Source organism: Macaca mulatta, chromosome 1, assembly GCF_049350105.2.
Source record: "Macaca mulatta isolate MMU2019108-1 chromosome 1, T2T-MMU8v2.0, whole genome shotgun sequence".
In the NCBI taxonomy this organism is placed as follows: Eukaryota; Metazoa; Chordata; class Mammalia; order Primates; family Cercopithecidae; genus Macaca; species Macaca mulatta.
The window spans coordinates 111,970,634-111,997,292 of NC_133406.1; the positions used below are offsets into that span (position 1 = coordinate 111,970,634).

At 56.4% G+C, this 26,659-nt stretch overlaps 2 protein-coding genes across 20 annotated transcripts in view; one reads left to right on the forward strand and one right to left on the reverse strand.

The window, feature by feature from the left end:
• On the forward strand, nucleotides 1-15,649 carry DCST2 (DC-STAMP domain containing 2). Its single transcript, XM_001114929.5, has 15 exons — nucleotides 1-348; nucleotides 529-699; nucleotides 1,024-1,125; nucleotides 2,276-2,473; nucleotides 2,808-2,873; nucleotides 3,401-3,614; nucleotides 3,794-3,951; nucleotides 4,627-4,791; nucleotides 7,357-7,524; nucleotides 7,668-7,768; nucleotides 9,414-9,544; nucleotides 9,884-10,011; nucleotides 10,384-10,477; nucleotides 10,584-10,724; nucleotides 15,409-15,649. Exons 1-15 carry the CDS (start codon nucleotides 81-83, stop codon nucleotides 15,623-15,625), a joined length of 2,322 nt encoding a protein of 773 aa, XP_001114929.3. The 5' UTR covers nucleotides 1-80; the 3' UTR covers nucleotides 15,626-15,649.
• Nucleotides 15,646-26,659, reverse strand: part of ZBTB7B (zinc finger and BTB domain containing 7B) — a 19,341-nt gene continuing 8,327 nt past the window's right edge. For 5 of the 19 annotated variants that reach the window (XM_077943524.1, XM_077943528.1, XM_077943536.1 and 2 more), the window contains 2 exons: nucleotides 18,355-19,514; nucleotides 15,646-17,951 (listed from right to left, as the gene is read on the reverse strand). In XM_077943524.1, coding sequence (XP_077799650.1) covers nucleotides 17,486-17,951; nucleotides 18,355-19,508 — 1,620 coding nt within the window. In that variant the 5' untranslated portion in view covers nucleotides 19,509-19,514 and the 3' untranslated portion in view covers nucleotides 15,646-17,485. Of the gene's footprint in view, nucleotides 17,952-18,354; nucleotides 19,515-20,076; nucleotides 20,154-23,441; nucleotides 23,542-24,057; nucleotides 24,198-25,460; nucleotides 26,110-26,659 lie in introns of those variants that run through there. The other 14 variants (XM_015111063.3, XM_002801810.4, XM_077943489.1 and 11 more) reach the window with 8 other exon arrangements.

A 26,659-nucleotide genomic window follows, 5' to 3' on the forward strand; every position in this document is an offset into this window, starting at 1 on the left:
AGAACACGGTGAGAAATTCCAGGAGCACGGAAGTCAGCGGGCATCTCCTGGAGACAGGCAGACATTTGGCCTCAGCGGCCATGCCCAAAGTCATGAAGGATGTTGTGCACCCCTTGAGGGGAGAGGAGCCTAGCATGGCGAGAGCTGTGGTTCGCAGCGTGGGAGGCTTTACCCTGGGCTTGTCTTTGGCCACGGCCTACGGGCTTCTGGAGCTACTGGTGGAAGGGCACAGCCCCTGGGGCTGCCTGGTGGGCACCCTCACTTTGGCCGCCTTCCTTAGCCTGGGCATGGGATTCTCCCGCCAGGTCCGAGCCACTGTCCTCCTGCTGCTGCCCCAGGCCTTCTCCAGTGAGCTTGGCACCCAGGGCTAGGGGGCGGGTCCTGGAGCTGGTGCTGGGGCAGGAGAGATGCTATGGGAGAGGCAGAGGTTAAGGGAAATATTCTGAAGGCTTAAGTGAAATATTCTGAAGGGACTTGCTGCCGTGTTTGGGGCTGGGTTCTTGGTTCTAACAGAGCTGTCGCCCACAGGGCAGGGCCGGACACTACTGTTGGTGGCTGCCTTTGGGTTGGTGCTTCAAGGTCCTTGTGCCAACACTCTACGCAACTTCACCCGGGCTAGCGAGGCTGTAGCCTGTGGGGCAGAGCTGGCCCTGAACCAGACCGCCGAAGTGCTACAGCGGGCCAAGCAGCCCCTTGTCAGTAAGTCCCCCACCTCCACCACTGTCTCCCACACGTCCTCCTTGCCCCCCTCATCCTGCATGTTCTATAGTCCTTTGGCCTCCTTCTCTGCTGGTGCTAATTGCAGAGCATCTGGGCCTGGAAGGGACTCCGGGCACAGCTAAACCCTCTCTCCTTGCTCTCTGGCCTCCTCCACTCCCAGATTAACTATCTCCCAGGCCCCAGAATCCAGGCTCCCCACCTCTGGTACGGTGGCCTCCTCTCCACTCCCTGCTTAAGGGGCAATGTTGAGAACTAGTCCCTAAAGGAGGAGACTCCACAGTGCCTCTGTCTCTCACCCATCAGGTGCCCTGAACAAGATTAAAGCTATTGCCCAAAAGACCAAAGAGGTGGCTGACCGGGTCCGCAAGTTCTTTCGGTCAATCATGGATGGTGTGAAACACATAGGTAAGCACATTAGCATGTCTACTCCTGGGGACTCAAAATGCACCCAGTCTTGGCCAGGTGCAGTGGCTCACACCTGTAATCCCAGCACTTTGGGAGGCCGAGGTGGGAGGATTGGTTGAGCCCAGGAGTTTGAGACCAGCCTTGGCAACATGGCAAGACCCCATCTCTATAAAAAAATAAAAAATAAAACTAGCAGATGTAATGGTGCATGTCTGTAGTCCCAGCTACTGGGGAGGCTGTAGTGGAAGGATCTTTTGAACCCAGGGGTTTGAGGCTGCAGTGAGCTATGATCGTGCCACTGCACTCCAATCCAGCCTGGGCAACAGAGTGAGACTTCATCTCTAACGAAAAAAAAAGGGGGGACCAGGTGTGGTGGCTCATGCCTGTAATCCCAGCACTTTGGGAGGCCAAGGCAGGCAGATCAGAAGGTCAGGAGATCGAGACCATCCTGGCTAACATGGTGACAACCCATCTCTACAAAAAATACAAAAACTTAGCCAGACATGGTGGCACGCGCCTGTAGTCCCAGCTACTCAGGAGGCTGAGGTAGGAGAATCACTTGAGCCTGCGAGGCAGAGGTTGCAGTGAGCTGAGACTGTGCCATTGTACTCTGGCCTGGGCGACAGAGTGAAACTCTGTCTCAAAAAAAAAAAAAAAGGCTGGGTGAGGTGGCTCACGCCTATAATCCCAGCACTTTGGGAGGCTGAGGCAGGTGGATCACCTGAGGTCAGGAGTTTGAGACCAGCCTGGCCAACATGTCGAAACCTCATCTCTACTAAAAATACAAAAATTAGCTAGGCGTGGTGGCATATGCCTATAATCCTAGCTATTAGGGAGTCTGAGGCGAGAGAATCGCTTGAACCCAGGAGGCGGAGGTTACAACGAGCCGAGATCACTCCATTGTATTCTAGCCTGGGCAACAAGAGCGAAACTCCATCTAAAAAAAAAAAATTCAGTCTCCTCACCTGTATCCCTGTCCAGGGCTTTTCAGGCCCCTCCTGGGTACGGGCTAGTGCTCACTGGACACAGCACAGCCAGGTCCCTGACCACAGGCCTCTCCAACCCTGGGTGCTGTGGTATTGTTCCCCAAACCTCTGAGAAGAGGCTGTAGGATTCCAGCCCTGGGTGCCAACCCTGCAACTGTCCCCAGCCAGGGCTCTCCGGAATGTATGGCAGTGGCTCCTGCACATCGGGGATGTGTGCAACTCGGAACTGGGCAACCCTTACCTGAAGTGTGCACGGGTTTTTGATGATGCCAAGGACAGCTGCATGATGGTCATACCACAAGCCTACCATCTGTGTTACGTGCTCATGCCCTTCAAACTGGCGCTCTGTGGACTTGCCAGCCGTGAGAAAACCAGGGCATGCCAGCAGGGAGGAGCCTATGTGTGGTGGGGCGGGGTGGAAATGTGGGGGTCAGTTGGGAGGACAGGCCCAGAAGGACCACTGGGGGCAACAGAGAGGAATAAGCTTGGTGGGACCAGTATTGGGGGTGGGGGTGGGCAGTAGGGAGGGACTGGTGTTGGGAGAGAGGGGTGACAGGGATGTGCTACAAGGTTTTGAGCAAATGTGGAGGCCAATAGGAAAATCGAAAAGAGGCCCTGTGAGAAGAGGTCTCCAGAGGTGGGGGGCAGGCCTGGCTGTGCTCCTCCTTCGGACACTCAGCAGACTCCACCCATCAGTGGTCCAGGTGTTCTGCGTCATCCCTAAGTACATTCAGCCCTTCTTGCGCCAGACCATCGGCACCCGTGAGTGACCCCCTCCTGCCACACGTGGTGCTCCCTAGTGGTCTCCCTCCCTCATCCCAGTGTGGCCATGGCCAGCCCCCAGTGCTCCCAGCCCATAAAGGAGAACGTAAGAGAAAGAAAGGGGCTCAAGAGATCACCCAGGCCCATATCCATGCTGTACAAATACAGATCAGGAGACTGAGGTCCAGCGAAGGGCCAGTGCCTCACCACAGCCTGCCGTGAGAGCAGGAGCCGGAAACAGAACCAGGGCCTCCTGTCCACACTCAGGTCCATACTCAAGTCATCAAGATCATTCCTTAGGGGCATCTGTTGCATGCCTTCTGTTATGCTGGGAGCTGAGCATGTGGTGGCGATGGCCATATGTGGAGGCTTTGTCGCCTCCTCAGTCCACCTTGACCCAAACACTGGGGGTTCCCAGCTGGTCTGTGAGCTGCACCCCCTAGGTTGTGCCAGGCCCCTCCCCAGGGCCAGCTCCACCCTCTCCTAACTCTCCTTGCCCACGTCTCCCCTGAACCTGCTGGCCCCAGCTGTGATTCAGTTGCTCAACCGGGTGCGTCAGGAGTTTGAGTTCAACATGACAGCCACCCACCACTTCTCTGTGGATCTCAATGCCTCTCGGAGTCTGTCCCAGGTAGCCATGGACCTCCGCGAGGCTGTCAGCATGAAGCTGCACCGTGTCCGAGAGGCCCTGGCTCTGATGGGGTTCACCACTCCTCTGCTGCTTGTGCTTCTCTACCTCCAGTGAGGCGCTACCGGGTGGCACGGGGCGGGGTGTGCAGGGCCAGGGCTGCAGGGAGCAGCTCATCCCCATGCTGCCCCAGCATCCAGGGAGGCTGAAGTGGGGTTGAAGGGGGTATGCCCTGTGGGGTCTGTCCCGGGGTGGTAAAGGGCCTCATATGTGCTCTACCTCCCCTTCCCAGAGCCCTATTTTACCGGTACTGTTACCTGAACTGGGACCATTATGACAATATCTACATCACCAGCCAATTCCTGCGCATGGAGGCTGTGCGCTCCACGGCAGGGCTGCCCACAGTGCTACCGCTCAGTGCTCACGAGGCCAGGCGCTACATCCCACCGGGTGAGGACCCTGAGGACAGGGAGAGCCCAGCTCAGGGAGGCCAGGGCTTCCCCCTGCCCCGCTGCCCTGCCCCTAAGCCCCTGCACAGGCAGGGCTCAGGATGGGCTTGGGGCGGGGCCAGAAGAAGGAGACCCAGAGCTTAAGGAACTTTCAGGCTGAGGGAAGACACTGCCCAGTCCTTGGTGAGCCCGCAGTCTGAAAGGAGAACATAGACACCCTTGGAGAAAGTAGCCAGAGACAGGAGAGGCAGATGGTGCTTCTGGGAGCACCCTGGACATCAGGACATCAGGGGATGGACACAGAGCGAGGGACGTCAAGTTGGGAGGGCTTCCCCAGGTGGGCAGGAAGTGCTAATATGGAGGGGGAGGACTGCCTGTGAGGTGGGGAGACAGGTAAGGGGATGAGGGATGCCCTAGGAGGGAGGGCTCCTGAGACTGGAATGGACCACAGGGCCAGGTGGAGATGATAGGCAGGCCCCTCCCCTCTAGCCACGGAGCCCCCTCCCCTGAAGAGTGTTTTCCATCCTTGCCGGAGTCCTCACAGCTTTTCTTTTCCATATTCCCGATGAGCAGACAGGCCCAAGCCTGATCAGGGGCAGGAGGCCTCTCCAAGAACTGGGGTCTGGTGGACGGGAGAACTGGGGAGCATTCTTCTGACCATCCCACTCCTGCTCAGGCTCCATCTTCTTGTCCCAATGGGAGAAGTTTTTTTACATTCTGGAGACCTTCAACCTTATCCGACACCTCCTCCTCGTGCTGTTCCTAGTCTTCCTAGACTATGCTGTCTTCTGGGTGCTTGACCTGGCCCGGCACCAGCTGCAGGGGGAGATTGTGGCCCGCAGTGAGTGCCTACACGACAGCCTCCTCCCACTCACCCACTGCAGCCCCCTCGACCTGCTCCTGCATCTCCCTGCCTGGTCCCAAGCCTTCTCCTCTTCCCATCCTCAGTCCTGGTGACTGCCTGAATGTCCCCATGTCACTGTTACTCAGCAGCCCCCAAGTGGGCCACTCTTTCAACTCTATCCTCTGCCTATAACACCTGTGTCTAGGTCAAGGTTATAGCATACAGAGTAGTTTAAAATGCAAGCTCTAGAGTCAGATTGGCCGGGGTTCAAATCCCAGCTCTGTCCTTTATTAGGTGGTGACTTTATTAGTAGGCAAGTTTTTTTTTTTTTTTTTTTTTTTTGAGACGGAGTCTCGCTCTGTCGCCCAGGCTGGAGTGCAGTGGCCTGATCTCAGCTCACTGCAAGCTCCGCCTCCCGGGTTCACGCCATTCTCCTGCCTCAGCCTTCTGAGTAGCTGGGACCACAGGCGCCCGCCAGCTCGCCTGGCTAGTTTTTTGTATTTTTTAGTAGAGACAGGGTTTCACTGTGTTAGCCAGGATGGTCTCGATCTCCTGACCTTGTGATCCACCCGTCTCGGCCTCCCAAAGTGCTGGGATTACAGGCTTGAGCCACCGCGCCCGGCCCTATTAGTAGGCAAGTTGCTTAACCTCTTCAGCTGCAGTTTCCTCTTTTTTTTTTTTTTTTTTTTTGAGACAGAATCTCGTTCTGTCACTAGGCTGGAGTGCAGTGGCACCATCTCGGCTCACTGCAACCTCCCAGGTTTAAGCGATTCTCCTGCCTCAGCCTTGTGAGTAGCTGGGACTATAGGCACATGCCACCATGCCCAGCTTGGTTTTGTATTTTTAGTAGAGATGGGGTTTCACCCCATCTTGGCCAGGATGGTGTCGATCTCTTGACCTCATGATCTGCCTGCCTTGGCCTCCCAAAGTGCTGGGATTACAGGTGTGAGCCACCATGCTTGGCATTTTTTTTTTTTGAGATGGAGTCTCACTCACTCTGTCACCCAGGCTGGAGTACAGTGGTGCAATCTTGGCTCACTTCAACCTCCGCCTCCCGGGTTCAAGCAATTCTCCTGTCTCAGCCTCCCAAGTAGCGGGGACTACAGGCACATGCCACCATGTCCAGTTGTGTTTTTAGTCGAGATGGGGTTTCACCATATTGCTCAGGCTGGTCTCAAACTCCTGACCTCAGGTGATCCACCCACCTCAGCCTTCCAAAGTGTTAGGATTACAGGCGTGAGCCACTGTGCTAGCCCAGTTTCCTCATCTGAACAGTGGAATAATAATGGTAGCAACCTCTCTGGGTCACTGTAAGGAGTAAATTAGATTATGTGTGTTGGGGCCAGGTGGGTGCCTCATGCCTGTAATCCTAGCACAAAAAAAGAGGAAACTGAAGCTGAAGAGGTTAAGCAACTTGCCTAGCAACAAGAGTGAAACTAAGTCTAAAAAAATAATAATAAGAAAAAAATAAAATAAATTAAGTGTGTCAAGTGCCTGGTAAGCCATTAACTGAGAGTGTGAGCCAGCTGCGGTGGCTCATGCCTGTAATCCTAGCACTTTGGGAGGCTGAGGAAGACAGATCGCCTAAGGTCAGGAGTTCAAGACCAGCATGGCCAACATGGTGAAACCTTGTCTCTACTAAAAATACAAAATAATGAGCCAGGCGTGGTGGTGGGCGCCTGTAATCCCAGCTACTCGGGAGGCTGAGGCTCAAGAATCACTTGAACCTAGGAGGCGGAGGCTGCAGTGAGCTGAGATCATGCCACTGCACTCCAGCCTGGGTTACAGAATGATACCCTGTCTCAAAAAAAAAAAAAAAAAAAGTAAAAAACTCCCAAAAAACAAAAACCAAAACCCCAAACCAAACAATAAAGCACTTGGTTAAGTGTCTGCTACACAGTCAGTGCTCAGTCAATAAATGTTTCTGGGGGCCTGACTTGGTGGCTCACACCTGTAATCCTAGCACTTTGGGAGGCTAAGGCAGGCAGATTGCTTGAGCTCAGGAGTTCAAGACCAGCCTGGTCAGCATGGTGAAACCCTGTCTCTCTAAAAAAAAAAAAAAAGAAAGAAAAATTAGCCAGGCATGGTGGCACGTGCCTATAGTCCCAGCTACTTGGGAGGCTGAGGCAGGAAAATCACTCGAACCTGGGAGGTTGAGGCTACAGTGAGCCAAGATCGCACCACTGCACTCCAGCCTGGGTGACAAAGTGAAACCCTGTCTCAAAAAATAAATTTAATAAATAAATAAATAAATGCTTCTGGGTGGTCATGGAGGCCAGGGGGGTGGACTCACTGACCATTAAGGTCGTCTTAGATGTGGTGGCTTGGATAGGAAGACCAGACACCAGTACCACCTAGCTGGACCATGGGGCCAGTCCTAGGAGCCAGAACTGAGGTCAGGCGCCAGGGCACCATGAGGGTGCCTGAGGCATCAGAGGCCCCCAGCCGAGGGTCTGAGTCATCCTATGACCTGCGCTGCTCCACTTTCCTCATTCCAGAAGGTGTGGGGTTTTCTGCATAGCAACTGCCATGAGTGTCACTCACACAGTGTCTTTATGCCAGGTCCTGTGTTGGTGTCTATAACCGTGGAAGGGACTGGCTATGCTGGGAATATTTATCGTGACCTGGTGTCAGCATTTGATGTCCTGCAGCAAGGCAACATCAGTATTTTGTCCCGGCGTTGTCTCCTTCGTCCCTCGGAGCCGGACAGCACTGGCTACATAGTCATTGGTATCAACCACACCCTGAGGGCCCTGGGGGAGTGGACACCATGCAGGAAATGAGGGGTGCAGACTGCTGAGGGTGTGGGGGGCATCAGGGGTGGGCTGACACCTGTGCCTGCTGGTGAGGCTGACTGGCTGCTGTGCTCCCAGGCGTCATGTATGGCCTATGCTTCTTCGTCACCCTGTTTGGCAGCTATGTCAGCCGGCTGCGGCGAGTCATCTGTGCCTCCTACTACCCATCCCGGGAGCAGGTGAGGGGTCCAGGGCTGGGAGCTAGGCCCTGCCCCCTCCCCAGGGGGCTTAGCTAGTGGCTGGCTGTTTTGGCTCTGGGAGCTGAATTCCTTCAGCAGCTCCAGCCCTCTCTCCTCTGGTTGAACTCCAAAGCAAATGACCTGGACTGCAGACTTCTGGACCTAAGATGGGGCTGGGAGAAATGGTGCCTCTGGAGTGGGGCTTCCTGAGACAGCATTTACCTCCAAAGTTTTGTTAAAATCACAGGGGTGTTGGGGGGGTGGGGAATGAGAGATGGGGGAGAGTTGGAGAGTGGAGCTGGTGCCATGGCTCACACCCGTAATCCCAGCACTTTGGAAGGCCGAGGCAGGAAGACTGGTTGAGGCAAGGAGTTAGAGACCGTTTGGGCAACAAAGTGAGCCTCTGTCTCTATTAAAAAAAAAAAAGAAAAGAAAAGGAAAAAAAACCCGCCAGGCATGGTGGTGTGTGCCTATAGTCCCAGCTACTAGGGAGGATCGCTTGAGCCCAGGAGTTCAAGGCTGTAATGAGCTATGATTGCACCACTGCACTCCAGCCTGGCAATGGAGTGAGACCCTGTCTCAGCAAAACAAAACAAAAACCATGGTGGGGGCAGTGTTGGCATGTTGAGGTATAATTAAAAACTCACCATCGGGGCCAGGCACGGTGGCTCACGCCTGTAATCCCAGCACTTTAGGAGGCTGAGGCGGGCAGATCACAAGGTCAAGAGATCGAGACCATCCTGGTCAACATGGTGAAACCCTGTCTCTACTAAAAGTACAAAAATTAGCTGGGCGTGGTTGCACGTGCCTGTTGTCCCAGCTACTCGGGAGGCTGAGGCAGGAGAATCACTTGAACCCGGAAGGTGGAGGTTGCAGTGAGCAGAGATTGCGCCACTGCACTCCAGTCTGGCCATAGAGCAAGACTCCATCTCAAAAAACAAAACAAAACAAACAAACAAAAAACCCTCACCATTGGTTTACTCATTTACTAATCATTTACTGAGCATCTACTATATTCCTCTATCTCTATGCTGGTCTCCAAGGATGCCGAGATGAACCAGACACAGTCTGGAGCTCACAGACTTGAGGCAGGCCAGACAAGCTTTTTTTCCTTTCCTTTTTTTTTTTTTTTTTTTTTTTTAAGACGGAGTTTCGCTCTTGTTGCCCAGGGTGTAGAGCAAAGGCACGATCTCAGCTCACCGCACCTTCCACCTCCCAGGTTCAAGTGATTCTCTTGCCTCAGCCTCCCGAGTAACTGGTGGAGGCATGTGCCACCACCCCAGCTAATTTTGTATTTTTAGTAGAGACAGCGTTTCTCCATGTTGGTCAGGCAGGTCTTGAACTCCCAACCTCAGGTGATCCTGAGGTCACCTTTTAACAAGCTTTTAACAAGACATTGTAATTTAAAAAGCACTTTTATTTAGGAATGAATAAAAGTGTTATGGAAAACCAGAGGAGAGAGTGGTAACTCCACCTGGGCAAGTCCAGAAGACTTCCCAGAGGAAAGGGCATTTGAGCCAAACTTAGAGGGATTCATAGGAGTTGGACAGAAGGAAAAGGTAGGGAGTGGAGATGGGCGCAGAGGGCATTCCAGGCAGACAAAACAGGGTCAAGTGGGACCCCATCCCTGATCTCCCCGCACCAGGAGAGGATCTCCTACCTGTACAACATACTTCTGAGCCGCCGAACCAATCTGTTGGCTGCCCTGCACCGATCAGTGAGGCGGCGGGCGGCTGACCAGGGCCACAGAAGTGCCTTCCTAGTGCTGGCCAGTCGGTGAGGCCACTGTCTTTCCTATAGGGGTGGGGCAAGGGGGAAAGAAAAAGAGCCAGGAGTCGGAATGGATCTCTGTCCTCTCTAAGTGTCAAGAGATTTGGTTGAAGAGGATGCCCATTGCATGCCCTTAACGCCGTGAGAGATGGGAATTCTTAGGGGTGAGGAGTGAGGGGAGGAAGGAAGGCAGAGCCACGGAGCGGTTGCTGCTGAAGTCAGAGGGATGGAGGATGTACTGCAGGAAGTCAGAAAGTCCTCCCTGCCATTTGGAGGTTGGTGCTGGAGTGGGGAGGCTTAAGCTGGCTGGTCTGGCCTGCTTAGTGTCTGTGACCCCTTTCTTAGGTGCCCTTGCCTAGGTCCATTTGTCAGCCACTTTTGGCTGCATCAGGCCTACTGCCTGGGCTGTGGGCAGCCCCAGGATGAGGGAGACATGGAGAACATTGTGTCCTGCAGTACCCCGGGCTGCCAAGGTGAGACCCGCTGGGGCATGTGCCTCTCGCTGCTCAGACTTACCCCACTTGCATATGACAATCCACTGTGGTCCTTCCTTGATGGACTTCTCTTGTACCTCACCTTTTGTGCCCCTCCCTTCACTACTATGCATGTTCTCATTTACACAGAGCCCTCAGGTAGCTCATTTTCTCCATGCTTGCCTTTATTTTCCTGGGTATTTATGAATAGGATTTATGTGCAAGTGACGTTGCAGCAGTTCCCTAGTATGCACCCCTTGACAAGGATGGTTCCTCCAGGGGTGTGAGGGGAGGCAGGGGCTGGCAGCCAGGAAGCACAGAGGGTGGGTGGGTGAGCTCGGGTTCACCTCCATTCCCCCTGGCCTCCGCCAGGTCTCTACTGCCTCACTTGCTTCCGCCTCCTGGACAATACCTGCTCTGTGTGTGCATCTCCCCTCTCCTACCAGGGGGACCTAGACCTGGAGCTGTGAGTCTTTCAGTGACATGGGGTGGCTGGAGTCTGTGGGGGCAGTGGAAGTAGCCACCGTTCTCCCAGGATGTCTGCGGGCCACTGAGATGAGAGTCTTCTCCAGGGACTCCAGCGATGAGGAGGGCCCTCAGCTATGGCTGGCTGCAGCTCAATGGAAGGACCCTGAGCAGGCATGGTTACTGCAGCAACCGCTCCAAGAAGTGCTCGGCAGGAGCCTCTCAGTGGAGTCCACTTCCGAGTCCAGGTGAGCAGGAAGCAGGAGTTGGCACCTGGGAATTGTGAGGCCTAAGCAGGTTCTGTTCCATTTACAAAGGCCTTCCTGAGTGTCTGGACCTTTGCCAGGGCTTGAGAGAGACATGAGGGGAGGGGAAGTAACTGAGGTTTGCCAAGCGGCTGCTCTGTGTTAGCACCGTGGCCCTGGAGGAGCTCACCATGCCCTTGGGGAGAGTGACATCGAATAGATAACAGGGTGGACAGTACCCTGATAAAGGAGTGAAGTACACTCTGGACAGCACAGAGGACACAACAGCCAATTTGGGAAAAGGGGCATATTAATGAAGGCTTCATAGAAGAGGTGATAAATGAGCTGGATTTTTGTTTTGTTTTGTTTTGTTTTGAGACAGGGTCTCACTCTGTCACCCAGGCTGGAATGCAGTGGCGCAATCCCAGTTTACTGCAACCTCAACCTCCTGGGCTCAAGTGATCCTCCCACTTCAGTCTCCTGGGTAGCTGGGACATCAGGCACACCACCATGCCTGGCTTATTATTATTTTATTATTATTATTATTTTGTAGAGACGGGGGTCTCACTATGTTGCCCAGGCTGGTCTCGAAACTCCTGAGCTCAAACCATCCTCTCACCTTGGCCTTCCAAAGTGCTGGGATTATGGGATTATAGGCATGAGCCATGGTGCCTGGCCATGGGCTGGATTTTGGGTGCAACTTGGTGGTTTGTTAGGCTGAGAAGTAGAGGAAAGCATTCCAAGGGGAGGCCTGTGTGGGTTTGGAGAATGTGAGGCATTCAGAAGCGTAGAGCCCAAGGGATGGGTGTGACTGGGTAGAGACCTCAGAGAATGCTGGGAGATGAGGTTGGAAGTCAAGGTGGGAAGAGAGGGGCAAGAACCTTAACTTGTCATTTGAAAAGCTTAGGTTGGAAAGTGATATGCTCATATTTGTCTTTTAAGACCATAAACGAAGAAGGCAGAGTGGAGGTTGGGCAGGAGCAGGGAGGTCAGAGAGGAGCTTGTCTTAGTCTAGGAGTTCGTGATGGCCTCAGGACTGAGGTGCTGAGTGTGACTGGGATTTCTCTGCTTGGGCCTGGGCAGGTGTTAGGGCAGGAAGATAAACAGGTTCTGGTGAAAGACGACTGGCCCAGTTTGAGATCTTTGAGGTGTCTGTAGGGCATCCAGCTGGAGATGCCCAGGGGGGTAGTTAGAAAAGGGCAGGGCTCCGGGCTGGAGGTATATTTTTGGGGGGTGGCTGAGCTAGAGACTGTAAGAGAGAGGATGAGCTAGATCATCCTGGCAGAGGGCATGGCGGGAGAGTGGGAGGGGACAGGGAGGGGAGAGGCTCAAGAAAGCAGGAGAGGCAAACTTATGAAATCAAGTGGGGGGATGGGCACAGTGGCTCACACCTGTAATTTCAGCAATTTGGGAGGCCCAGGTGGGCCGATCTCTTGAGTCCAGGAGTTTGAGACCAGCCTGGGCAACATGGCAAAATCCCATCTCTACTAAAAATACAAAAACTTGGCAGGGCAGGGTGGCTCACGCCTGTAATCCCAGCACTTTGGGAGGCTGAGGCGGGAGGATCACTTAAGGTCAGGAGTTCAAGACCAGCCTGGCTAACATAGTGAAACCCCATCTCTACTAAAACTACAAAAATCAGCCAGGCATGGTGGCACACACCTGTAGTCCCAGCTACTCAGGAGGCTGAGGCAGGAGAATTGCTTGAACCTGGGAGGCAGAAGTTGCATTGAGCTAAGACTGTGCCACTGCATTTTAGCCTGGGCGACAGAGGGAGGATTGGTCTCAATAAATAAATAAATAAATAAGTAATAATATAAAAATTAGCGGCTGGGCGCGGTGGCTCAAGCCTGTAATCCCAGCACTTTGGGAGGCCGAGACGGGCGGATCACGAGGTCAGGAGATCGAGACCATCCTGGCTAACACGGTGAAACCCCGTCTCTACTAAAAATACAAAAAAACTAGCCGGGCGAGGTGGCGGGCGCCTGTAGTCCCAGCTACTCGGGAGGCTGAGGCAGGAGAATGGCGCAAACCCGGGAAGCGGAGCTTGCAGTGAGCTGAGATCCGGCCACTGCACTCCAGCCCGGGCTACAGAGCAAGACTCCGTCTCAAAAAAAAAAAAAAAATTAGCTGGACATGGTGACATACATCTTTAGTCCCAGCTACTAAGGAGGCTAAGGTGGGAGGGATCACTGAGCCAGGGAGGCCGAGACTGCAGTGAGCCAAGATTGTGCCACTGTACTCCAGCCTGGACAATAGTACAAGACCTAGTCTCGAAAAATGAGAAGATTAGGCCGGGCGCGGTGGCTCACGCCTGTAATCACAGCACTTTGGGAGGCCGAGGCGGGCGGATCACAAGGTCAGGAGATCGAGACCACGGTGAAACCCCGTCTCTACTAAAAATACAAAAAATTAGCCGGGCGCGGTTGTGGGCGCCTGTAGTCCCAGCTACTCGGGAGGCTGAGGCAGGAGAATGGCGTGAACCCGGGAGGCGGAGCTTGCAGTGAGCCGAGATCGCGCCACTGCACTCCAGCCTGGGCGACAGAGCCAGACTCCGTCTCAAAAAAAAAAAAAAAAAGAAAAATGAGAAGATTAAAAAAAAAATAGAAATCAAGTAGGATCATGTGAAGACAGGTGACAGGCAGTTAGGAAATCACTGGAGTGGCTTGTGGGAATGTTTTTCATGGCATCGGGAAGACCAAAACTGGATCTGTCATGATGGGTTGAGGGCTGTCAGGTAAAGAAGACTCAGAAAGGCTGGGCACGGTGGCTCACACCTATAATCCTAGCACTTTGGGAGGCTGAGGCAGGTGGATCACTTGAGGTCAGGAGTTTGAGACCAGCCTGGCCAACATGGTAAAACCTTGTCTCTACTAAAAATACAAAAAATTAGGCATGGTGGCAGGCGCCTGTAATCCCAGCTACTTGGGAGGCTGAGGCAGGAGAATCACTTGAACCCAGGAGGCGGAAGTTGCAGTGAGCCGAGATCACGCCACTGCACTCCAGCCTGGGTGACAGAGAGAGACTCCGTCTCTAAATACATACATACGTACGTACATACATACATACATACATGCAAAATAAAAGGACTCAGAAATATGGTATGTGGCTCCTGCATCACTGTTGCCAGGAGTTTGATAATGCTTTTCATCTAATGAGTGCTGTAGTTTGAAAAAATGTAAGCTTGATGGTGAAGAGAAAGACAGTTAGCTTCACAGAGCAAGAAAGTAGCTTGAAGGGGAGTCAGCACTAAAAGCGTTTTCCAGATCTAAGGACAGGAAGATTTGAGCATTTAGGCAGTGTAAAAGAGCACTGGGGAGGGAGGTTTGGGTTCCAGGGCCAGGTGGACCAGGTGGCCTGCCTTAGAAAGGAGCAGGCTGGCAGAGGCAGAGGGGAGAGTATACTTTCCCCTGAGCAGCTGAGCCCACTCCAGCCTGGAGGCCTTGCTTCTCTCTGGGGAGGAGGAGGCAAGAGCACCTGCTGAGAGAGCAGAGCAGGCGGCTGGGAGTGGAATGAAGATTTCAAGGAGTGGGTGGTAGAGGTTGAAAGAACTACTGTGGCAAGTGTGCAAAGAAGCCGACTGGGGAGGTTAAGGGATTTCCAGGTAGCGTCAAAGGCCCAGATGATGCTGGAAGCCGTAACCTGTAATGATTGCTCCAGTGCGCTTGGTTATGTGATTTTCTCTGGCATGTGTGGTAGCCATGAATAGGATTCACGGGTGGAGGGCTTTTTCTGGGCAGGTCAGGAGGACAAGATGGAGTGAGAATTGAGGTGTCTTTGGTAAGAGTGTCTAAGATGACTGGTGAAGAGGAGGGGCTAAGGTCCCTGGGGGCAGCCCATGGTCTCTGTCTTGATGACGTGTTAGAACAGGGGCAGTGGCCAGGAGGGAGAGCTGCCTGAACAGGAGGGGCTCAGAGAGGGGGCCATGGCCAGGGAAGAACTCTGGAATGAATCCAGTGAAGGGCCAAGGCTGAGGAGGACGTCTGAGTGGGAACAGAGATGACAGTCAATAGGACCAAGGAGGTTAGGGATTGAGAGGCCAGAGAATTGGATGGGTCCTCTAACGAGGAGGTTGTAGGACCATACAAACAGCAGGAGTCCAGAGCCGGCATCTTAAACAGATGTGGCAGGTGTCTGGCAGGCCTAAGGAGACAGCCACAGCACTGGTTGTATAGCTGTCATGGCAGCCAGGGGCTTTGCAAAAATCACTAGGGGCCAGCTGGGTTTGAGAAGGTTAAGCTACCTCCTCTTGGGAGGACTGCAAATAAAACTGTCCAGTGGGCACATTCCAGTGTGAATGGGACGGTGGAGGTCGTGATGAGTCGAGAGGTTGAAGGGGAAGCAAAGCTTTCTTTTCAGAGGTTCTAGAGGGCCCAGTGAAAGGATAAACTGGGTCAGCAGAGGGGACAGCTTGAGCCTTGAGCAGGTGTGACCACTGAGGTCACTAGTGGTTCCGCCCTTCCTAGCCATGTGGCCTCAGGCAAGTCACTGCCCCCGCTCAGCATCAGCCTAAAATCAGAAAATATCTACAGCCATGGGCTGGTATGCCTCGTGGGTCTGAGAGAGCAGGAGTTCCTCATAAAGAACAGGAGCTGGATCTGAACAGATGGGGCAGGGCAGGGGGCAGGGATGCACCTGTGAAGACAGAAGGTGGGTGATCCAGCCACACCCTTCCTCTCCTCACTAGTGACCTGGATGAGGAGAAGGGGCCTCAGCAGAGGAAGCACGGGCAGCAGCCCTTACCTGAAGCCCATCAGCCTATTAGCATTCTCACCAGCCCTGAGCCCCACAGACCACCTGAGACATCCTCCGCCCCCAAAGCAGCCCCCACTCCAGCTTCAGAACCCTCAGTCCCTCTCGCACCTCCCTCTCCTCCTGATCCTTCCCACCTACCCCACAAATAAACCAAAAGTGGACACAAGTGTGAATCTTAAATTATTATTATTTCTTCCTGTCGCTTACACCCTTGGTCGGGGGGTTGGGATGGGGGGAAGGGAATAGGAGGGGGGGAGTGCCTCTCCCCCCTAAGGCACTGACTGGGAAAGCCGAAAGTAGGGAGAAAGGAGGCCACATTGTCCCCACTCTCTGGGGCTGGGCCCCAGGTCTCCCCAGCCCTGGGCTCCCCCCATCACCTGAAATGCTAAGATGAGGCCCAGGACAACCCGACCTCCCTGCCACCCCAATATATTACATCATCACTTTTTAAATAGATACAGGGACTGGTCCCGCTACCCCCTCCCTGTGACCCCTCCCCACTGTTAGGGGTACCTGGGCAGCTGTGCAAATGGGCATGGGGGTGCATGGAAGGGAGGAAGAGCACCGGGCCCCTGAACCTGCCCCTTTTAAGGAGGGGGAGGAGCCGTCAGGCCAGGAAGGGGAAATAGTGCAAGGCAGAGCCCAGGCTGCAAAAGGGGTCCAGCACCCAGCGAGGAAGGGGGGGGGTGTCCCCCACCCCCAGCAGAATTGGGTAGTTAAAAATCTGAAACTAGATTTCAACAAGACCAACAGAAGAGGCTATGTACAGAATGGGGGTGGATTCAATCCTAAGAGAAGAGTGAGGGGATTATTCTCCCCTGCCTGACAGGAAGCCCAGCTGGCAAGGATCTGGGAAGGGTATCACTTTCCCACAGGTCCGCAGCCCCTTTCCCTGCGGCCAAGCGAGAAGTTCTGTGCCCACTGCCTTGGCAAGGGGGCGCCGCTCACCAGCTGGGGTGGCTGAGGAGAAGACAGCTCGCTCCAGTAGCCGCGGGGGGCGCCCGCCCGCTCAGGGCATGGCCGCCAGATGGCGCCGGCTCGCCCGCTCTCCACAAGGCTCTTCCAACCCCTCACCCTGTCCCACACCCTTCGCTGCGCCAGCCCGGGGGCGGCGTGAGTCAGGGGCGGCAGCGGTGGCGGCGGCTCCGGCTCGCACCTGGGCGGGGAGGAGATGGGGAGGAGAAGAGGGTAGGACGCCGCCCGGCCCGCCCTGCCCTCTGGCCCCGGGGAGGGAGCGGCGGGAACAAGACATTCCCTGCCCAGGGCCGCGGGGAGGGAGGGACAGGGAGGGGAGTGGAACGGAGCGGCTCCCCTAGCTGGGCGGGGCCCCTCTCCACTGCCCCCAGGGGCGGGCGAGCCAATCAGGCCACCCTGCCCCCTTCTTCTCCGCGACCCCATGACTCAGCGCCGGGAGCAGGGCGGAGGGGGACTGGGATGGCTCCTTCCTTACAGGCCCAGTCCCCCAGTCTTTCAAGCTTCCACCTGGCTTTCCCCCACCTACCCTTCCTTTGCCGGCCCCCTTTGCATAATTCACTGCCAGGAAAAAGGAACAGAAACCAGGAAGGAGGGGTCTCGGAAGGGAGGGGCAGTCCTTCACCCCCTTACACAGCCAAAACCCCCAAGGGGCAGAGGGGCGGGGCAAGGCTTTGGTCCCAAGCCCCCACCCCCTAGAAACCCGCATAGCCGAAGTGGGACCCACAAATCAGAAATACATTATTGCTTCTACTCCCCAGGAGCAGCTGGGGACAGGGACCCCACTTTTACAATAGAGCTGTAAATATATACACAATATATGTATCACTCCTTGGGGGATCACCCCAATTTGGGGAGCCTCTGCCCCAATACCTTCTTAGCTCGGAATTGGAATGAGGGCTCTGGGAGGAAGGGCTGATGCTGACACCAGCAAGGCTCCGTGCCCCAGACCCCTGCTGTGTCTGTCCTGCGTGCTCCCACTGCTTGGCATGGGTGTCCCCGGCCTTGTGCTGCTTCAGCCTGGCCCTCGTCCCTCTTTAAGAGGACTCCATAGCACCTTCAGCCTGGGGTGTGGTGGGTGCCCCTTCCTCCTCATCGTCATCAGGGGGCCCCGGGGTAGAGACCGGGGGCCCGGTGGGGGCTGACTGCTCCCAGAATCGAGCTAGAGAGAGGCGGAAGGTGTCCAGGTGGCCATTGGAGAGGTCGAGGCCAGCGGGGGATGCAGCAGCCGTAGAGGGTGGCGGGTAGTGGGGTGGTGCATCGTCCTTGCGGCGCCGTCGGGTGCGCACCTCCAGGCAGTTCTGGCCTTTGAGGTGGCGCTGCAGGTGGTCCTCCTTGGCGAAAGCCTTGTGGCACAGGTGGCACTCATAGGGCCGGTCCCCCGTATGCAGGTGCATGTGGTTCTTGAGGTCGTAGCTGTGCAGGAAGCGGGCTGGGCAGTGCGGGCACGAGTAGGGGCGCTCTCCCGTGTGCTTCCGCATGTGGATCTTCAGCTTGTCGTTCCTGGCACAGGCAGGGGTGAGGGGCAGGGAGGTGTTCAGGATGGGATCCCTGGCTCCTTCTGGTCATACCACCCTGGCCTTGTCCCATCCCTGTCCCTCACCATTTGTTACCCCACTATTGCCCCAGGATACCCTGCTGGCTCACCTCTAGCTTAACAAGGCCTTGCCATTATCCACTCCTCTGCTTCCAGCACTGCCCTCCTGGGCACCAAATCCTTCATGCTCCAGACCCACCCCCCGCTGGCTTGTTTTATTCTGCTCTCCTCATTCCAGTAACCCACTCATGTCCCAGTCCCTCCACGACCACCTACCTCCACCTCGGGTCTCCTAACTCCTTCCCCCTCTCCTCCCACCCTGTCCCCTACCCACGACCCCTGCCGGGCCCTTCCCCACTTGCTGCTCACCGGGTGAATCGAACACCGCAGACCTCGCAGGCAAAGGGCTTCTCGCCTGTGTGGGTCCTCATGTGGCGAGGCAGTTTGCCCGCCCCATGGATGATCTTGTGGCAGACAGGACACTCCTGAGGCATCTGGGAGCGGCGTTTGCGCACCAGCTTGTCTTGGCCATCCAGGCCTGGTGCCAGGTTGTCCTGGTGCAGGGAGCTTAGGTAGGCCATCAGGTCAGGATCGATGGCATCCTCATCTGAGCCCAGCTCCTCTGGGGACAGCGGGGGCCCGCCACCCTGCGCCAGCCCATAGGCTGGGGGATATACCAGCTCCTCTTCTTCTTCCTCACCCTCATAGGGTTCGTAGCTCTGGGGCCCCTCAGGAGGGGAGGCGGTTCCTGTGGGAGGGCTGTAGCTGTCCCCCAGCCCACTGCCCCCACTGCTGCCCACTCTACCCACCACCTCCTCCTCCTCATAGGTCAAGGGATGGGCAGGTACTGCGGGCACCTCAGGGACTAGGTGGTTTGCTCTGGCCCCCTTGGTTTGCAGGAAAGCTTTCCGGGGCTTGCGGCTGCGGCGGGCAACAGGCCGAGGTGGCGGTGGTGGAGGTGGTGGGAGGGGCACCTGTGGAGGACTGTCTTCACCATTGGGAACTCCAGAGGCTGTGGCTGTGGCAAAGGCCTGCAGATACTGGCGGGCTCGCTCACAGTCATCCTCGTCTGGGCTGGGAGCTTCTAGCCCACTGCCCTGCAGAATCTCCATGCAAGCAGCGATGACACACGGGATCTCCAGCAGGCGGGCAGCCTGGAGCACAGCTGGCATGTTGGCGCTGCTGGTGGTCAGTGTGGCTGTATAGGCAAATTCAAGGAGGGCGCCTAGTGCCTCTGGCCCTACAAAGTCCAGCTCACACACGCCTGCTCCTGCTCCCCCAGTGGCTGTCCCGCTGCCCCCGGCCCCCATGACAGCTCCGCCACCGCCCTCAGTGAATAGCTTCTTGAAGTAGTGGCTACAGGCAGCTAGCACAGCCCTGTGGGTGCGGTATTCAAGGCCCTGCGTCCGGATGGTGAGGTCACATAGGTGGCCCAGCTGGCGCTGCTCATTGAGGCAGCTCAGGAGCTCACTGCTGTGGTCCGGGAATGGAATCCCAATCAGGTCATCCTCGGGGCTCCCCATCTTCTCCTGCAGAGTCAAATAGAGGGGAGGTTAAGAGCGCTCAGCCCATAGGGGTCTGGGGAAAGAGGACCAACTTTAGCCAATACTTATTGAAGGATGACTACATGCCAGTCACCCTTCTGAGTACTTTACACTCATTTCATCTTCCAAAACCCTCCGAAGTATGATCATCATCTGTTTCACAGACAAGGAAACTGAGGTTCAGACAGGTGAAGTGATTTTCCAAGTTAAGTGCAGAACAGTATTTGAATTCAGGCAGTGGGCCCGGTCCTTGTTCCTAACCACTACACTGTTCTATTCTGCCTCTGTGGCAGCAGGAGCCCTGCCTTTCTGGCCTTTTCATAGAGGTCCATCTGTGTCACCTGCCCCCTTCCCCATCTCTTTGGAAGGAGCAGTGGACTAGGAGCCAAGATGCCTGGGTCCTGGTTCAGGCTTCATAAAGAATTGGCTGAAGGACCAGGGGTGGTACTGGCAGCTGGCCTCAGTCATTTGAAAAGTGAGGTAACGGTCTTTGTAGTGAAACCTCCTCATAACCTGGGGAGAGGCCAATGAGAGAGTTCAGACTCACACTGGACCAATATCTGCTGGAGGCCAGGCAGACAGGTGCTTTAACTCAAGTTATCTCTCTCCAAAGCGGCTAGGACACTGTAAAACATATACAAACAAGAGAAGGCAGCTTCCAAGCATCATCCTCTTCCTCCTCGTGCCCCTCCCCTGGCTACCAAAGGTTCATCTCCCCTTCTAGATCCCCCACTTCTTGAGGCCAAACGGGAAACACAGCTCCCAGCATCCCTCCCCCCACATCCTCCCCTCCCCCATGGGGCCAAGGAGCAGCCACCCTTTGCTGGGGTGTCACTGGCTGGCGCGGTTGCTTCCTGCCCCGCACAGATAAGCATCGCCCCCGCCCCCTCCCCCACTGCCAATAGGCCAAGTTCCAGTCCCACCCCCCAACTCCCCCTCAGCTACTGCCACCCCTCTCTCCGTATTCCAGGAGAGCCACATCTCCAGAGGGCCTTGGTCCTGCTCTCTATCCTTTACCCTCCAACGCCCAGCCACAGGAGGTGGGTGCAGAGCAGCCAGCCATCCCAAGGCTGGCAGAGGTGTGGGCAGGGGTTGGGGCCTGGAAGGGGGTGAGACCTGCTTTAAATCCTGGCTCTGCCACTATCTTGCTGAATGACCTTGGGAAAGTCATTTCTCTCTGTGCTTCCATTTCCTCAGCTGTGCAAGGAGGGGGTGGAAGTAGTGGCCCCAATGGCTCAGCCCTTCAGCCCTGACATTTTGTGGGTCTGGAGCAACTGGAGACAGTGCTGGGGCCTGGAAAGAGCTGGGCTCTGGAGTCAGCCAGGTTTGAGTTTGAATCCTGTCTCTGCCACCAGTTAGCTCCATGACCTTAAACAAGTGATTTAATCTCTGAGCCGCCTTCCTCGTCTGTAATATAGGATAATTCCACCTGACTCCTAGAGTTGTGGTGAGGGTTAAATGAGACCAAATATGGCACAATGCCTGATACGCAGTGGGGATTCAATAAATGTTCTGGCCTTGGCCTAGCCTGGGGTCAGATTCCACTATACAGATGGCCTCTGTTAAGAAAACTACTTGGGGACAGGTCAGCCTCCCTCCCTCAAATCACCCTGAGGGAACCAGGCTACTACTAGCTACATGACTTTGGATAAGTCACTTCCTTTCCTGAGGAGGCCTGTTCCTCATATGTAATATTAAAGACTACCCCTGTTGATCCTTAGGGCAAGTCCCACTGATATTTTGTCAGGGTCCCCTCTGCCGCGTCAGCAGCTGTTCAGCCCTGGCCATTGATGGGGAAAGGTTTTTTTTGGGGGGGATGGGGGAGTGAATGGGGGAGTTAGGCCACAAATTTTTTTTTTTTTTTTTTTTTGAGACGGAGTCTCGCACTGTCGCCCAGGCTGGAGTGCAGTGGCCGGATCTCAGCTCACTGCAAGCTCTGCCTCCCGGGTTTACACCATTCTCCTACCTCCGCCTCCCGAGCAGCTGGGACTACAGATGCCTGCCACCCCGTCCGGCTAGTTTTTTGTATTTTTTTGTAGAGACGGGGTTTCACCGTGTTAGCCAGGATGGTCTCGATCTCCTGACCTCGTGATCCGCCCGTCTGAGCCTCCCAAAGTGCTGGGATTACAGGCTTGCGCCACCGCGCCCAGCCACAAATTTTCTCTTTAGGACACAAGAACTGCATTCTCTGTGTCTGCCTCCCTGCCTGCCCCCTTCATTGCAAGGCCAGGGCTCCTACACAGAAACCTTAGGTGAGCAGCACCCGCATGTCCGTCTTTGCTTGTAAGCCACATCTAGGCACCCTTAGATAGCCCACCTGTTTCCACCTTAAGTCCTCAAACCACTTCTCTCCCTAGGAACCAAGCCATCTGAGAGCTCTCCCTGCTCCCTTTAATCCTCCTGACTGTACTTTACAAATGGTACAAGTGGCAAATGGCCCCCAGACTTGGGAACAAACAAAAACCAGGTGGGCAGCAGCAGCAGGAGGAGCAGCAGCAACAGTGGCTGTAGCCACTTAAGCAGCAGTAGGCACCCTCCTGGGCCCAAGTGGATCCTGTCCTTCCTAAGGGGGATGGGTGGGGCTGTCCTCGCTGTCCATTGGCTGGGAGCTGGGCACTGGCAGGCACGTGGCTCACCCCATCCCTCTCCCTCCTTCCCTGCCCACCCCACCCATTCCCGCTGCTAAGCCCGCCTCCTTTCTCCCACCCCAGGGCCGGTCTCCGTGGCAACTTGGTGTGGTGGGGGCGCTGATTGGCTGACCTCACTGTCAGGTCACAGGCTCAGGCTCGTTCACCACGCAACTCACACAGGGATTGGGCAAGGGTGGGTGTTTAACTCCTTAGGCCCAAATCCAATGCCCATGGCCAAGAGGTAGCAATGAAAGAGGGGGAGAGGCAGAGGACATGCGTGGGAAGGAGAGGGTATTCATAAGGTTCTCTAGCTTCTGGGAAACTCCCCTAACCCTTACCCAGGGCTCTAGCACCCATGCCAATATAGGTGCCACCTGGAGCTATGGTGGTGCCAACCAGGCCAAGGGGCCCTCCTAGGCCCATCATCTGGGAGGGATGGGTGGGGCGAAGGCATCCCTTCTTTCTGCCAGGGTAGGGCACTGGTGCCAGGGTGCCCACCCCACCTTGGGCACCTTTCCCACCTCTGCATCCCAGAGGGCCCAGTCCCCTGACGCCCCATGAAGGCGGCCCATCCCCACCCAGTCTGGCATGCCCCCTCTTGCTAAGACCTTGTGGGCATGGGCGTGTGTGGTGGTTGGGGGTGCAGCTGTGCCAGGGAACCGGGCAAGGTCTGTTTGGTCTGTTTGCCTGGTAGGGGGAAGAACTGGGGGCCCCGCCCCATCACTCCCCTCTTTCCCGCCACCCCCCCAGGCTCCCCTCACTGTCAGGCCTGCTAGACCGGCCAAGCCGGTGGGCAGCTCTCTTGAAACTGGGCCCTGAGTCAAGCCTGCCCTATCTTTGGTTGGGGGAAGACTTCAGGGTGAGAAAGTTGGGAGGGGGTAAAGGTGGAAGTGCCTATCACCTACCCTTCAGTGCTCAAGGGCACCTGGCAGGGTATGTCCAGCACCAAGAAACCAAAAGGTGGAGGCCACTGGCCCGGTCTTGGAAAGAAAAGGGAGACAGGAACTCTTTCCAGATGCTGACCTCAGGCAGGGTCCAGTGCAGGGCTAGGGGCCACTAGGGCCAACACTGCTGGCTTGAGCCAGCCGAAGGGCAGGGATAGGAGGCCCTGAATAGGGCAGCTGAGTAAAGCTGGCCCCCCTTTCCCCACCCTGGGGATTAGGGGAGTGAGGCTTAGTGTGGGGGGCAGCAGGCAGAACCAGGATTAGCGGCGGAGAAAATAGATATGGGCCTGAGACACAGGCACACAGAGCCCCCCCTCCCCAGGTTCCAAGGCCCCTACCTCTAGGCTCTGCCAGGGAGCCTGAGAGGGGCCTGGCCAGGCTTCTCCAGGAGCAGCAGCTTGGGGTGAGGGAGGATGAGGACCAGGCTGTAACATCTTCCTGCCAGGGATGATGGAGAGACCTGAGGCTCTTCCCAACGCTCCTGGTGCCTGGGCTGGCCACCCCTCCCCCTTACTTCTGTCTCCTTTCTCCCTCCAACCCCCACCCCAACTCCAGCCTCAGGTTCTCTTCCTGTTTTTTTGGAACTAAGTTTGCACGAAGCCAGGGCTTTGGCCTGCGTCTGGACCAGGGGGGTGGGGAAATTGGACAGCCAGTCCAAAGTCCTAAGGGACCCAGGAATTCTTATTCTCCAGCTTCCTCCACCACTTCTCAGGGCCTCTGGGGCCCAGGGGCCGAAGCCATCTGGATTGCCCAGTTGGGGAGGGAAGGTAAAGGGGCTGAACCTCTTCTCACATGAGGACTAGAAGGGCTTCAAAGAAGAGGTTCTTTGCCCAGGGATGCTCTGACATTTATGGAGCTCTTCTCTCCCCACCCCAGCCCCTCCAAGCTTGTGCATGCCTTCCCCATCCCCCATATGACGCTTCCCCTCCTAACCTCACCACCCCCAGCACTCACACTTCCTGGGGGCCGAGGCGGGGAAGAGAGACCGCAAGCCACGAAGGGGGAAGGAGGCGAGGGGAGTTGGCTGCTTCCCGGTGCTGTGGGGGTTAAGTCTCTGCCCAGCTCCAAATCCCCCAGTCCTGGTTCTGGGGCTCCTGAAATGAGGTAGACCTTAATGCTTCCCTACATTTTCTTTCCATGACACAAGCCCTTGCCCATAGCCCCTTAGTCTCCATCAAGGGAAATATGAGGGAGATAAAAGATGGCGGAGGAAGGAATGGGGGCAACTCTCCCAGCCTTCGCACCACCACCTTTGGGTATTCCCTGCCATCAGCCAGTCTTCACTCTTGCCCTTCTCTTGGCCTCCTTGTTCTCATTGCCTCCTTCGACCCTTGTCTTCCCTCCGCAAGTCCACCCTTTGCATTCCTTCCTTCAGCCCTCCTTGAACTCCGCACCCTCTCCACCACATCAGTGTCCCTAGGCCTCCTCCCAGGAACTGTCCCCGCCTCTCCTTTCTCTTCCCCTTGGTTCTCTCTTGCTCAAACCTCTCCACTGTCTCCACTGGCCCCCTGCTTCGAGCATCCCTTCCCTTCTCCCCAGGCATGTGAGGGGTGGAGAGAGGCAGAGGAATTAAATCAGGGGCCAGGCCTGCCCTCCAACACCTGGTCTTGCCAAAAGATGGTTGAGTTTAGGGCATCCACGCCCCACTTTTGGATGAAGCAGGGGACCACAATTTGGGAGCCAGTTGGGGAGAATAAGTGGTGGAGGGGGGTTTGCAGCGAGAGCGGATGTGGGGTGGGGGTGGAGGGACAACCTGTGCCTCTGTGCCCGTCAGAGTTTCCAGCCCTGGAGCTGCTGGACTTTCCCCGGAGGGTGCCCACCCTGGACCAGGCAATTGTCCACTTGGACAGACTCTGGCCATCAGGATTCTCAGCAGGGTCTGCCTGGACAGTGCCAGCTCCCCTTAGGGCCTGAGGAGACCGCACAAGGTGCCAGGGTCTGCCCTGTGCCCACCCCCTCCCCCCAGCCTAGTGTCTCCAGCTGGGTAACCGAGCTGGCTGGTAACCCCACACCCGCCAAGCCGCCGGCAGAAACCTGAGCCCCCCAGCCCCAGAGGACACCCCAGCCCGATCTCCGGAGCCCGGCTCTCTGCCAGCCTGACCAGCCTTCTGGCCTGGCCCAGCAATCACTCAGTCCCTATAGGCCGCTCTTCTGCCTCTCCTGATCCGCTCGGGTCCTCTTAGACACTGAAGCCTCCCCACATTCCCGCTTCTCAAGCCCTCAGTTCCCTAAACTCTCTTGTGAAGTCTGGGCACCCTCTTCCTGGCCTGTTTTTCAGTCCTCTGACCCTAGGCTAATTCTAGGCCTCCAAGCCCCCCTGGGGCCTGATCTCCCGAGCCAGAGCAGGGCCTACTCACCTGAATGCTGAGGGGCCTGGCGGCAACTCCTCCTGGCCCCTGGGGGCAGCAGGTTGGGACAGGTGGGGGAGGGCCAGGCTTGGGGGGAGGTAGGGTGGCTGTTCCCCGCTCCAGCTCCCTCCTTCAAAGGGGCCGCCCACGACCTGGCCCAGCCCCTCCCCCCTACAGCCTTAACCCTCTGGGTGCTGTCCCCCCTCCCCCCAGCTTGGAGGGAGGGGTTACCGGAGGGCTGGCGGCGTGGGAGAGGGCCCAGAGTCTCTGCCTGTGATGCCTGAAGCCCCAGCAGAACCCACCCGCTCCTGTCCTTACTCAGTCCTAAAAGAGGAAAAAGGTGAGGGGTAGGAAAGGTAGGAGCTGGGACAGTCCAGGAGGACAGAGATGAGGAGGAGCAATGGGAGAGGCTACTGGAGGTGGGACCAGGAGAAGGAAGAAGGGAGGGGAGGGGACAGAGGTGGCAGTGGCCAGAAGAGGGAGGAGGGGAACCCTGGACGGTCAGTGCCAGGGGTGACAGGTGCCTGGGTCCCAGCCCCTCAGAATATGTGGGATGGGGACCACAAGGAGGCCCTCTAGACCCCAGCAGGCTCCTCAGTCCCCCTGGGAGCTGGCCGAATTCTCCCTACCTTGTACTGGGCTGGGGCCCTCAGGGGCTGGGCAAGGCGGCACCCCGCCCTCCCCATAGCCTCACCCCAAACCCACTCACATACCACAGTTCCTTGCCCGGGCGCCAACCCCTGCCAACCAGGCCAGGGGGCAGCACTCATGCCAGCCCCCAATAGCCAGGGGGATCAGGGGGTACAGAGCTGGCCTGAGGGGGATAGACAGATTGGGGGAGCTGTGGGCACCGAAAGAGGAAGGAGCCGGGAGGGGGCATCTGCTGGGAAGCGCCTAGCCCCACCCCTTGCGCAAGCTGCTGCCACCCTGGCCGGTTGGGTGGGACCCGCCTGGGCCTGAGGGGCAACTCAGGAGGGCTCTGAGCCCAGACATGGATGGGCCACCAAGTTTCACTTAAACAACTCCTGGGGTCCCTTATTCCTGGAATGAGGAGTGCCCTAGTGTCCCCCAGACACTAGGCCATCCCAAGTCCTGCTAGGCTTGGGGGTACCATAGAAATGCCCCCTAAAGTATCCCCTCCCCTTTCCCCCAACAGCTGCTGGCTCAATGCCGCTGGCCTGCTGCCCCTCACCAGCTCCCGGCCCGGT

Coding starts and splice junctions, on each gene's coding strand:
- DCST2 (XM_001114929.5), top strand. CDS start 81: ATGCCCAAAGTCATGAAGGATGTTGTGCACCCCTTGAGGGGAGAGGAG. Junction 7,525..7,667: donor CACTGGCTACATAGTCATTG/GTATCAACCACA, acceptor CTGTGCTCCCAG/GCGTCATGTATGGCCTATGC. Junction 10,478..10,583: donor GGGGACCTAGACCTGGAGCT/GTGAGTCTTTCA, acceptor AGTCTTCTCCAG/GGACTCCAGCGATGAGGAGG.